Source organism: Podarcis bocagei (assembly GCF_964188305.1).
Source record: "Podarcis bocagei genome assembly, chromosome: 5".
Classification (NCBI taxonomy): Eukaryota; Metazoa; Chordata; class Lepidosauria; order Squamata; family Lacertidae; genus Podarcis; species Podarcis bocagei.
This window is the reverse complement of record NC_138129.1, coordinates 7,909,467-7,921,501: the sequence shown is the minus strand read 5'-3', so window position 1 is coordinate 7,921,501 and position 12,035 is coordinate 7,909,467. Positions and strand designations below refer to the sequence as shown.

Sequence of the window (12,035 nt, the reverse complement as noted above, 5' to 3'; positions counted from 1 at the left end):
CCCCATCACTCAGCCTGGACAATGTGATCCAGCTCCAATGGGCTTCTGGCAGTTTCCTCACTGTGAGACGTAAAGCTACAGGGAACAAGGCAGGGGGCCTTCTTCGTAGTGGCGCCCACCCTGTGGAACGTCCTCCCATCAGTTGTCAAGAAGATCTTTAGAAGACATCCAAAGGCAGCCCTGTTCAAGGAAGTTTTTAAAGGTTGATGTTTTACTGTGTTTTTACTGTGTGTATCTGAAGAAGTGTGCATGCACACGAAAGCTCATACCAAGAACTAACTTACCGTATTTTTCGCCCTATAGGACGCACCGTCCCATAAGACGCACCTAGTTTTTTGGTTCCCGCTGCTTGGGGAGAGATCCGCGAAGCCTGGACGCGCTGAGATCAGCGCGCGCAGGCTTCGGGATGCCGGCAACTCTCCCCAAGCAGCGGGAAGGTTCCCGCTGCTTGGGGAGAGGTCCGCGAAGCCTGGAGAGCGAGAGGGGTCGGTGCGCACCGACCGCTCTCGCTCTCCAGGCTTCAGCGAAAGCCTGCATTCGCCCCATAGGACGCACCCACATTTCCCCTTCATTTTTGGAGGGGGAAAAGTGCGTCTTATAGGGCGAAAAATACGGTAGTTGGTCTTTAAGGTGCTACTGGAAGGATTTTTTTTATTTTGACTATGGCAGACCAACACGGCTACCTATCTGTAACTGTGTTTTTAATAAAAATAATAATAAATTGTCCCATAGCACCTTAGAGACCAACCATTTGTTGGGGCAACCCAATCAGATGGGTGGCATATTATTATTATTATTATTATTATTATTATTATTATTATTATTATTATTATTAAATATTAATACTAATAATACTTTAAAATATTGTATCACTGGTACTGAGCAAATGCATGAAGCTAGTGCCAGGTGGTCGTCCCTGAGGAGAGTGTTCCATAAATGGGAGAGCTACCATAGAGAAGCCCTTTTCTTTCATTGCCACCCTTCAGATCCTTTTCAGTAAAGGCTGAGTCTCACAATAGTTTGGAAGGCTGCAGCTCTATCTTCTCACATCCTTTGTTGAATCTCCCCTTCTTATCTCCGTTAAGATGTCTCTCTCCACTTGGAGGCATTCTATGAGCCTTTTTATGCTTTTCACGAGGCCAGCTGAACTTTCCTGCTCTTTTCCTGAGCCAGTGTGGTGTAGTGGTTAAGAGCAGTGGACTCGTAATCTGGTGAACCGGGTTCGCGTCTCCGCTCCTCCACATGCAGCTGCTGGGTGACCTTGGGCTAGTCATACTTCTCTGAAGTCTCTCAGCCCCACTCACCTCACAGAGTGTTTGTTGTGGGGGAGGAAGGGAAACGAGAATGTTAGCAGCTTTGAGACTCCTTAGAGTAGTGATAAAGCGGGATATCAAATCCAAACTCCTCCTCCTCCTCCTCTTCTTCTTCTTCTTCTTCTTCTTCTTCTCTGTTCCTCAGATAGGATTTCATTCTTTTCTTTCTGAGTTGACCACTCATCATAGAAATCCATTAAAGATTCACACTTCTTCATTTGCAGTATTATTCTAACTGGTCTTTTATGCAAGCACCAACCGTACCCAAAGCAAAGTTTTCAGTCCACCCATTGAACTATTTGTCAGATTGCTTGCCGCAATGAGCAAATGCTGGAAGCTGAAGGTTGGTCAGATACATCAGTGGTGTTGTTGTGAGTTGGGACTAGGAAGAAGAAGAAGAAGAGTTTGGATTTAATATCCTGCTTTATCACTACCCTAGGGAGTCTCAAAGCGGCTAACAATCTCCTTTCCCTTCTTCCCCCACAACAAACACTCTGTGAGGTGAGTGGGGCTGAGAGACTTCAGAGAAGTGTGACTAGCCCAAGGTCACCCAGCAGCTGCATGTGGAGGAGCGGAGACACGAACCCGGTTCACCAGATTACGAGTCCACCGCTCTTAACCACTACACCATACTGGTCTGTCAGTTTTGGTTCTCTATTTTCTCATTTTTCCAATCTTAAATGCAGTTCTCTACATCTCTGCAGCCATTCATTATTTTTATTTTTCTCAAAATCCTCATCGGCATTTTAGTGTGACTGTCTCCTATTAACACATTTTTGCATGCAGTTCTGACCAACACACGCATTTACGTAAGCTATTTGCCCTAATATATTGCATTTTTGTAAGCTGTTTTCACTATTATGTGCACACTTTACCCTAGCACATGCATTTTTGTACAAGTTTTTTTTACTTGGAGAACTGCATTGCAAAATTCAGAGAAGTGTGAATTTTGAAAGAGAGCTGTGTTTTGGAAAATCCCAATCAGGTAAGTTCACCTCTGAATGTGATTTGAATCAAATTTCTCCTCCACCCCCCAGTTGTGGCTTCTGCATTACAGCAGTTTAAACTCTAACAAGCTGTTCTGGCCATACAGAAAGGGTAATTAAAACTGTGCAGCAGGCTAGAACGTCAGCTCTAAAGTTGCCCGCAAAACAGATGCGATGGAGAACTTGTTCCTTATGCTCAGGGCTTAAGTTGATTATGGCGACCTTCAAGACTCCTCCAGCAAATGAAATCTTGCATATGACTCCTGGAACAGGGTGAGCACCCGGGAATAACAGCTTATTCTCCCAAGCAATGCCACGCACCAAGATGTCCTCATTAGAGACGGAGGCGGACAAGCTGTTAAGGCCCGTGGAGCTCTTGATCCAGGAAAGGAGAGCACACTGAGTGTCCACAGACAAATGCATTATTCAAAGGCTACAGGTGACTGAAAGCGGGCTACTGCAATCATTCTTCATGGGGATACTGCAAAACAAGTTGATTGCAGTTCTTAGACATACCAGAAAACAAGCTTTGGTTTTCCCCTTCCCCCAAATCGCTGGTAAACAACTGTATCTCCAAGCGCTATCCAATGTACTGAAATCATGTTGCAATACTGATAATGCAGAGCACAATCCTGGACGTGTTCAGTGGGAGCTGCTGGGTAGCTCAGTCAGTAAATCATGAGGCTTAATCCCATGGTTATGGGTTCAAGTGCCACATTGGGCAAAAGATTCCTGCATTGTAGGGGGTTGGACTAGATGGCTCTCATGGTCCCTTCCAACTCTACAATTCTATGATTTTATGACTTGTTCTTGTTGTTGTTTAGTCGTTTAGTCATGTTTGACTCTTTGTGACCCCATGGACCAGAGAACACCAGGCACTCCTGTCTTCCACTGCCTCCCGCAATTTGGTTAAACTCATGCTGGTAGCTTCGAGAACACTATCCAACCATCTCGTCCTCTGTCTTCCCCTTCTCTTTGTGCCCTCCATCTTTCCCAACATCAGGGTCTTTTCCAGGGAGTCTTCTCTTCTCATGAGGTGGCCAAAGTACTGGAGCCTCAGCTTCAGGATCTGTCCTTCCAGTGAGCACTCAGGGCTGATTTCCTTCAGAATGGAGAGGTTTGATCTTCTTGGAGTCCATGGGACTCTCAAGAGTCTCTTCCGGCACCATAATTCAAAAGCATCAATTCTTCGGCGACCAGCCTTCTTTATGGTCCAGCTCTCACTTCCATACATCACTACTCGGAAAACCATCGCTTTAACTATACGGACCTTTGTTAGCAAGGTGATGTCTCTGCTTTTTAAGATGCTGCCTAGGTTTGTCATTGATGATGATAATAATAATAATTTATTTATTTATACCCCGCCCATCTGGCTAGATTTCCCCAGCCACTCTGGGCAACTTTCATTAAAATGCAATAGTGTATTAAACATTAAAAGCTTCCCTATACAGGGCTGCCTTCAGATGTCTTCTAAAAGTCTGGTAGTTTTTTCTCTCTTTGACATCTGGTGGGAGGGCATTCCACAGGGAGGGCGCCACTACTGAGAAGGCCCTCTGCCTGGTTCCCTGTAACTTGGCTTCTCGCAGTGAGGGAACCGCCAGAAGGCCCTTGGCACTGGACCTCAGTGTCCGGGCAGAATGATGGGGGTGGAGACGCTCCTTCAGCTAAGGTTGTGGAGCAGTTTTCCTGAACCCAGTGTCCTCCAGGTGTTTTTGAATCTGATCACCTGACTCCCAATATCCCAGCCATGCATGCTGGGGTTGATGGGAATTGTAGCCCACATTGTCTGGAGAGCACCAGCTTGGGGAAGGTTGGTCTATGGGGATGTAGCCTCAAATGTCTGCCTAATACTAAATAAATAACATATCAGTCCAGTCTGCTGCTAAGTGGGGTCCACTTCTGGAATCCCCACCCCCAATGCACAACCCCCTAAGCATGTTTCGTGCATGCTCAAATTAGTTGAGTCTACCCCTCACCCCCATGCCTTTAAAGCACATTCAAACCACATTCTTTCTCTCAAAGAATTCTGGGTGCTGTAGTTTGTTATGGGTTGCTGGCGTAGATGCCCTATAGCTGCTCTTATCTCTCAGATTGCCTACCTGCAATGGACTCCCAATTCTTCCTGCTTGTTTGATGTCCAAAAATGAATCCTTAAAACATACACAGGCATATTACAACTTTGCAGTAATATTAGGGCGTGTGGTTTTTGTTTTTAATTTTATTGTACTACAAAATCTGTAAACATACAATACAATATATATCAAACAATACAATACATACAATGTAAAGTAAAGGAACCCCTGACCATTAGGTCCAGTCATGGCCGTACAGCTTCCGGGTCATGTAGCCAGCATGACTAAGCCACTTCTGGCAAACCAGAGCAGCGCACAGAAATGCCATTTACCTTCCCGCTGGAGTGGTACCTATTTATCTACTTGCACTTTGACATTCTTTCGAACTGCTAGGTGGGCAGGAGCAGGGACCAAGCAATGGGAGCTCACCCCGTCGCGGGGATTCAAACCGCCGACCTTCTGATCGGCAAGTCCTAGGCTCTGTGGTTTAACCCACACACATAATACACATAATCTCAATACATACAAAGCCATTTCCGACTTCAGAGGAGAGGGGGTTGCGGGCAGAAATCCTCCCACATCCTCACGTGGGGGCTAGCCTTTGCCCCCGCGAGAGTAGGGAATCCCCGGGCGTGTCGGTGACCCGGCCCGCCAATCAGCGGGCCGGGGAGGCGTGGTCTTGCCTATTTAAGGCTAGGCACGCCCGGGGACCGCCCTCTTTGCCCCTTCCAGCCGAGCAGGTTTTTTCCCATCCCACCCACCCTTTAGGTTTAGGTTGCTTTGACCTTGCTATGGACTTTGGTTGGTCGCCGCAAGGGGCCTGGTAGGAATTTTTCCAAGTTGGCACTCTTCGAGCCTTTTGGTTTTTTCGCCTACCTCGTAGCAAATGTCACAACTTTTGGTGTTGGCAGTTAGGCATTGGCAGGGGTCAATTGTTATGCAAATGAAGGGGGGAAGGAAAAGCCATCACCTTCCCCAAGGCTAAGGGTAGTCCGGTAGAGGACTCCGGGGGGCGTTGCCTTGTCCGAAACCTTGGGAGGTAAGGGCCTCCGGCACGCCCCTGAGCGGTGACACCCGCTGGGATCCTAGTTGGCGTACTTCAACAGGACTCCCATGGCTTGTGGACAACCCTTCCTGGTCCCCATGCCGGGTAGTCGTTAGGAGCCAATGCCTAAGGCCAATACCTTTCAATTCTGTAATCAATAAAGTTGTGGCCTTTTCATGCCCATTAACCTTAAATACCGTGTCTAGTGTCTTTATTTCACATGGGGGAGGGGACTTGCCACGCAATACATAGCTACAAAACATACATTACCTATTTATCTACCCAACATTAACACACCCTCAGTGATTTGACTTCCAACCATTCTCATTGTGCTAGTTTACATGTAATTAATCTGCACGCAATGGACTACAGTGGTACCTCTAGTTGTGGACGGGATCCATTCCAGAGCTCCAGTCAGATCCCGAGGTTTCCAGAGGGACCACTTCTGCACATGTGTGCGGCGCGGTAGAGCACTTCTGCACATGCACACGCGGCAAAACACTTCCAGGCTTGCTGCTTTTGCAACCCAAAGTTTACGTTACCTGAGGGTAACGTAAGCTGAGGTGCTACTGTATTTTTAAAGAATATCTTTAAAACTATGTGGAGGTGGTAGATCTCCTGACAGACATTGAATGTATCTAGGAAATAGAGAGAATACAACGAAATGAGCTTGGAAAATATTTGGAAGAATAGAATATCCAAAATGAAATGCGTAGGGCATGCGGTTTTGAAAACTATCCATGCCTCTAGATGTGTTTTGGAGTGCCACACAAGGTCACGGCCCCAAAAAGCACTTTTTCCAGGGGGAAATCGCAGTGCGGAATTGCGAGAGATCATGGCATCCAAAATGGCTGCCGTCCTCTCGTGAGGAGAAAGAAAAGGGATGTCCTGGTTTTACCAGGGTACTTGCAGGGTGTGCAATTCTGTCTCCAGGCACAGAGTGCTAGATCTGCTCAACATACGATGGGAAGAGACGTAGCTCAGAGGCAGAGCATCTGAGCTGCAGGTGGACCTCATGTTCAATGCCTGACATCTTCAGGCAAGGCTGTCTGAAGCCCCAGAGAGCTTCTGCCAGTGCCGGACTAGGAGGGCTGGTGGTCTAATTCGGTACAAGCTGACTTCCTATGCTCCATGACAGAAATGGGAGCAGGGAGCAGGTAATGCAAAAAAAAATCATGTTTCCTGTGATAGGAAACAAAACTGCCTGCGTTGTTCTATGTGCCTTTTGTCTCCCATTATCTGCAACTCGGCACAACTTTAAGAAGGGGCACGGGAATTGGGCACAGCTGTCAGGGAATGAAGCTTTTGGAGGTATGTAAACCCCAGTTATCCTTGTTTCAAAAATTAACCACGCACAGTTTCTCCTTCTCCCCCTTTTTTTAAAAAAAAGAAGGAACCACAGCATTTTGTAGGCATTTTGTAGTCCCGCTCGGGTGATCGTTACTTAGGCAGACTAAAAGAGAGATAAATAAGCATTGCATTTAGCCAGGGTAATTTATTTGGTTTAGTTACACACACACACACACACACACACACACACACACACACACACACACACACAGTGGGAATATAGCATGTCAGCCCACTACGGGTTCCTCCTTTGCCTCCGATTGAGATGGGAGAGTCTGAACAGTGAGAAGCAGCTGGGTAGCAGATGCTAAGAGTTAAACGTGAGAAATCCTGACTCTGACTGGGTGAGAGGAGCACTCAGAGCTAGAGGGGAGTTTCAGCTGATGAAGTAGGAGCCTAACCTGGACGTTGTCTGATCTCTGCAGTGGCAGAAAGGAAGGGGGGGAGGATCATAGCAAACTCAACAGCTTAAAATCTAGTGGAGCTCTATTTATTTCTCTGCTCTCTGCAAAGCTGGGGTGCCAGTAAGACGATCCTTGTGGACGTTGTTCAGCTCCTGTTTCTTCCACATTGAAGCCACTTGCTGGAAGCTGGACTTGGAATGAAGAGTAACATGAAATCTACACAAAGGTAAGGCTAGTGACATCTCTTTTTAAATACCATTTTTCTCTTATGCTTTGATGCTCTTTTTCGTTTTGGGAGTTTGCTTTCCGGTGCTGCACAGGCATGTGAGTTTGGGCATGTTCAAGATCGTTTTGGGATGTCTGCATTTTGAAGCCACTACTCAACATGAGGGTGCATGCAACTTAGACTGGGGCAGGACTTAGTGGCATGGGGGGGGGGTAGCTGCCTTTGGGCTTTTAAGAGGTTTATAGGATCTCGTCTCATTATTCTTTAACGTCCCCACCCCTTTTCTGCAGGGCATTAGGAAGTGTCTGCTGCATCCCCAGGAGCGAATGAAATCACAACTGTAATGGATGGGGTACCGCTCTCTTCATTGCCTCTGAGCGGATCTGTGGGGAGCAGCCTCGCCGTGTCCTAAGTTAAAAGCTGCTTCCATTTCCATCCCTGATGCAGAAAAGGGGCCGGTGGATGATTAGATGGACAAAGCCTGTTCAAGGAGTTAATCAGATGGCAGTTTTCATTTAGAGCAAGAGCAGCTCGGTTTTAAATAGCCGGATGATCGTGACTAATACAGAAGAGGCACAGCTCAAAGAGATGCTGCTCTTGACATGGAAGATCACTTTCCTTTCACTTTCCTAGCTTCGATTTGGTCCTGCCCTCGACAAGCACTTGTGCTTTGGGATGCGATCTAAGACATTTAGCACACTCCGCACATCGCCCTCAGCTAGACCTTCTGAAAGCAGCCAGATCACCCTGGGATATGCTTCCGGTCCCCACTTACCTACAATATAACTTGACGAGCAATTGGGAAACAGAGCGAGGAGGTATGGCAGACCCTGGGGAGGATGGAGACCTGAACACCACCTGCAATGGAACAGGTGACCCCTGCGGCACAGGCAATGTTACAAGCTACAACCTCACCTCCCACGAACAGTCCCCGGACTTCTATGTCGTCCTCCCTGTCATCTACTCCGTGATCTGCGCTGTAGGTCTGACGGGCAACACGGCCGTCATCTACGTGATCCTCAAAGCCCCTAAGATGAAGACGGTGACCAACATGTTCATCCTCAACTTAGCCATCGCCGACGACCTGTTCACTCTGGTCCTGCCTATCAACATTGCTGAGCATCTCTTGCACTACTGGCCTTTCGGAGAGGTCCTCTGCAAGGTTATCCTCTCCATAGACCACTACAACATCTTCTCCAGCATCTATTTCCTCACCGTCATGAGCATAGACAGGTACCTGGTGGTCCTAGCTACCGTCAGCTCCAAACGGATGCCCCATCGCACCTACCGGGCAGCCCGTATCATCAGCTTCGGCATCTGGTTCCTAGTCACCCTTATCGTGTCCCCTTTCTTCATCTTTGCCAACGTCTACGAAGACGGTCTGGGCATCAAGAGCTGCGGCCTCAACTTCCCCCGGCCTGAACAATTTTGGTTCAAAGCCAGTAGGATCTACACACTCATCCTGGCCTTCGCCATCCCCGTCTCCACCATCTGCATCCTGTACACCATGATGCTGTACAAACTGAGGAACATGCGCTTGAACTCAAACGCCAAAGCGCTGGACAAAGCCAAGAAGAAAGTCACCATCATGGTCTTCATCGTCATGGCCGTGTGTCTCTTCTGCTGGACACCGTTTCACCTGGCCACCATCGTGGCCTTGACCACTGACTTGCCCCAGACCCCTGTGGTCATTGGCGCCTCCTACTTCATCACCAGCCTCAGCTATGCCAACTCTTGCCTGAACCCCTTCTTGTACGCCTTCCTAGACGACAGCTTTCAGAAGAGCTTCAGGAAGATGCTGGAATGCAGGGCTGCTTGAAATATCAGCCGTGCCTCCTGGAGCCTCACCAAGGCCCCTTTCGTATTCATCATGGCTGTCGACGGCAACTCCTGCAAACTTTGCAACACGTGTCTCCGAAGAACTTTGCAGCAGTGTTACACTTTCATTCGGATGCTGCTTATGTCTTCTCTGTAAGGGTCCTCCTGCTGTGCTTTCGTTGCTTTTCGATTTTGCTTTGTTAGAATGCCTATAAAATATATATATTGTCAGAAAGGGGAAGGAAAAGAGATCTTAAACTTGTAGAAATGTCCTTTTTGTGTGTCCTTAGTCTGTGTCTGCCCCCTGGTGGACAATAACAGGGGGGGAATCCTAATTAAATAAACAGCATGAAAATGAGAGGTTGGGGGTCTCTGTGTGGATGAGCTTGGGTGGTTATTTTTATTTATTGGTAAAATGTTCGTACCCTGCCTGTCAGCCCAGAAACAGCCTCCCCAAGGCAGCTCACAGGTAGCTAAAAGATACATTTCAATACAGTGGTGCCCCGCAAGACAAATGCCTCGCAAGACGGAAAACCCGCTAGACGAAAGGGTTTTCCGTTTTTCAATGCGCTTCGCAGGACGAATTTCCCTATGGGCTTGCTTCGCAAGACGAAAATGTCTTGCGAGTCTTGAGATTTTTTTTTCACTCCCCCCCCTTTTTCTAAGCCGCTAAGCCTTTAATAGCCTTTTAGCAGCTAAGCCGCTAAGCCGCTAAGCCTTTAATAGCCGCTAAACCGCTAATAGCGCTAATCCGCTAAGCCGCTAATAGGGTTGCTTCGCAAGACGAAAAAACCGCTAGACGAAGATACTCGCGGAACGGATTAATTTCATCTTGCGAGGCACCACTGTACAATGCTTTGTTTAAAGGGCTGGATTAAAAACACAATTGTACAGCAGGTAATAGAATAATAGAATTGTAGGGTTGAAAGGTACCCTGAGGATCGTCTGGTCCAACCCCTGCAATACAGGAACACACAGCTGTCCCATATGGGGATTGAACCTGCAAACTTTGGCCTCATCAGCACCACACTCTAACCAACGGAGCAGATGAGCAAGTCAAACGAAACACTTAGAGTTGGAAGGGACCCCAAGGATCATCTAGTCCAACCCCCTGCAAATGCAGGAATCTCAGCTAAAGCACCCATGACAGATGGCCACCCAAACTCTGCTTAAAAACCTCCAAGGAAGGAAAGTCCACCACCTCTTGTGGGAGTCTGTTCCACTGCTGAACAGCTCTCACTGTCAGAAAGTTTTTCCTGACATTTAGTCAGAATCTCCTTTCTTGTAACTTGAAGCCATGGGTTCGAGTCCTACCCTCCAGAGCAGGAGAGAACAAGCACGCTCCCTTGATGTAACAGAAATAATTGTTTACACCTGGCCCACCTAAATGGCACAAAAGAGGGAGCCAGCTGAACCTCTCTGGACAGGAAGTTCTACAACATGGGTGCCACAACGGAAAAGGCTCTGCCTTGCATACTAACAAACCGCATTTCTGATGGCAATGGGGCACAAGACAGGGTGTCAGATGATGTGCTCAGGGGATCGGGAGAAATAGGTTTATAGGGATTTCTGGAAAACGATAATCATTGTAAATTGTAACCAGAAACAGACTCAACTCTAATGCACATGAAAGCCCTGCTAGATCAGGCCAAAGGTCTAGCTAGTTCATTATCCTGTCCTGAAAAGTGGTCAATGAGATGCCTCTCCTGGGAAGCTTGAGTGAAATAGCAACTCTCCCTAATTGTGATTGCTAGCAGCCTACGCTCAGAGGCTGTATGCCTCTGACAGTGGACATGCAACATAGCCATCATGGCTAGTAGTCATTGATATCCATGAATATCCTCCATGAATTTGCATTACATTTCCTACAAGGTCAAGGCAGTGGAGTTGGTTCTTCTCTCCTCATTTTTATCTCACAACGACCCTGTGAGGTAGGCTATTCTGAGAGGCAGTGACTGGCCCCAGGTTGCCCAGCGAGCTCATGGCTGAGTGGTGACTTGAACCCAGGTCTCCCAGTCCGACGTTCTATCTGCCACGCCACACTGGCTCTTATGCGTTTGTTTAATCCTGTTTGAAAGCCATCCAAGTTGGTGGCCATCCCTACGTCCTGTGCTGGTAAATTGGAACAGTAGCTATGTGCAGTTTTAACTATTGGTTGCTTGAAGGAGTCCTCCCAGCTACTTCTAGGTGTGCACCCAATAAGGCAGTTGCCAGAACAGAGAGGCTCTGTCCCCGTCCCAGCTTCTGTATCTCCCCCTCCCAAGCTGCATGCAAGCAGGCAAAGACTTGGCCAGCGTGTAACCTTCTGCTTCTCCCTGGGAGACAGTGGAGCAGGAGAGGTGGGGGCAGGAAGAGGAAGTGTAGAAGCCCTTGACTCGACACCAGCCTGGCCTATCTCTCCTTTCTGCACCTGTTCTTCACTCTCCAATCCTCCAGCTTCTCCTCCCTCTGACTCTCCTCTCCCGGCTGCTACAGGTCCTCCCAGTTCCCTGATCCCTTATTTAAAGTCAGCGTCCAAACCCACTTCTCCTGGTGCCCTCTGATCAGTATCCGGCCAGCACTGCTCAGTGTCCATCCAGTCCCTGCGCCAATCAGCTGCTCTCCTGAGCATCTTCAGCACTGACCTGCTGGACAGCTCCTGGCCTCCCTGGCAGGATTTTGAAACACATGTTAGAGCTGGTGGGAATGAGGCCTGGAGCCAAGTGCACTTAAATACCAGGTGAGAGGAATCTCAGGCCTGGGGGCCAAATGCAGCCTTCCAGGTTTCTTTTTATGGCCCTCAGGAGTGTCTTCACACACTTCACCTGCTCTGCATACCCCA

The 12,035-nt window shown here is 48.0% G+C and overlaps 1 protein-coding gene across 1 annotated transcript; it reads left to right on the top strand.

The window, feature by feature from the left end:
- Positions 1-6,309: 6,309 nt before the first annotated feature.
- NPBWR2 (neuropeptides B and W receptor 2) lies at positions 6,310-9,574 on the top strand. Its single transcript, XM_081195744.1, has 2 exons — positions 6,310-7,396; positions 7,687-9,574. The coding sequence occupies exon 2, from the start codon at positions 8,151-8,153 to the stop codon at positions 9,213-9,215; it is 1,065 nt and encodes a 354-aa protein (XP_081051870.1). The 5' UTR covers positions 6,310-7,396; positions 7,687-8,150; the 3' UTR covers positions 9,216-9,574.
- The last annotated feature ends 2,461 nt before the right edge of the window (positions 9,575-12,035 follow it).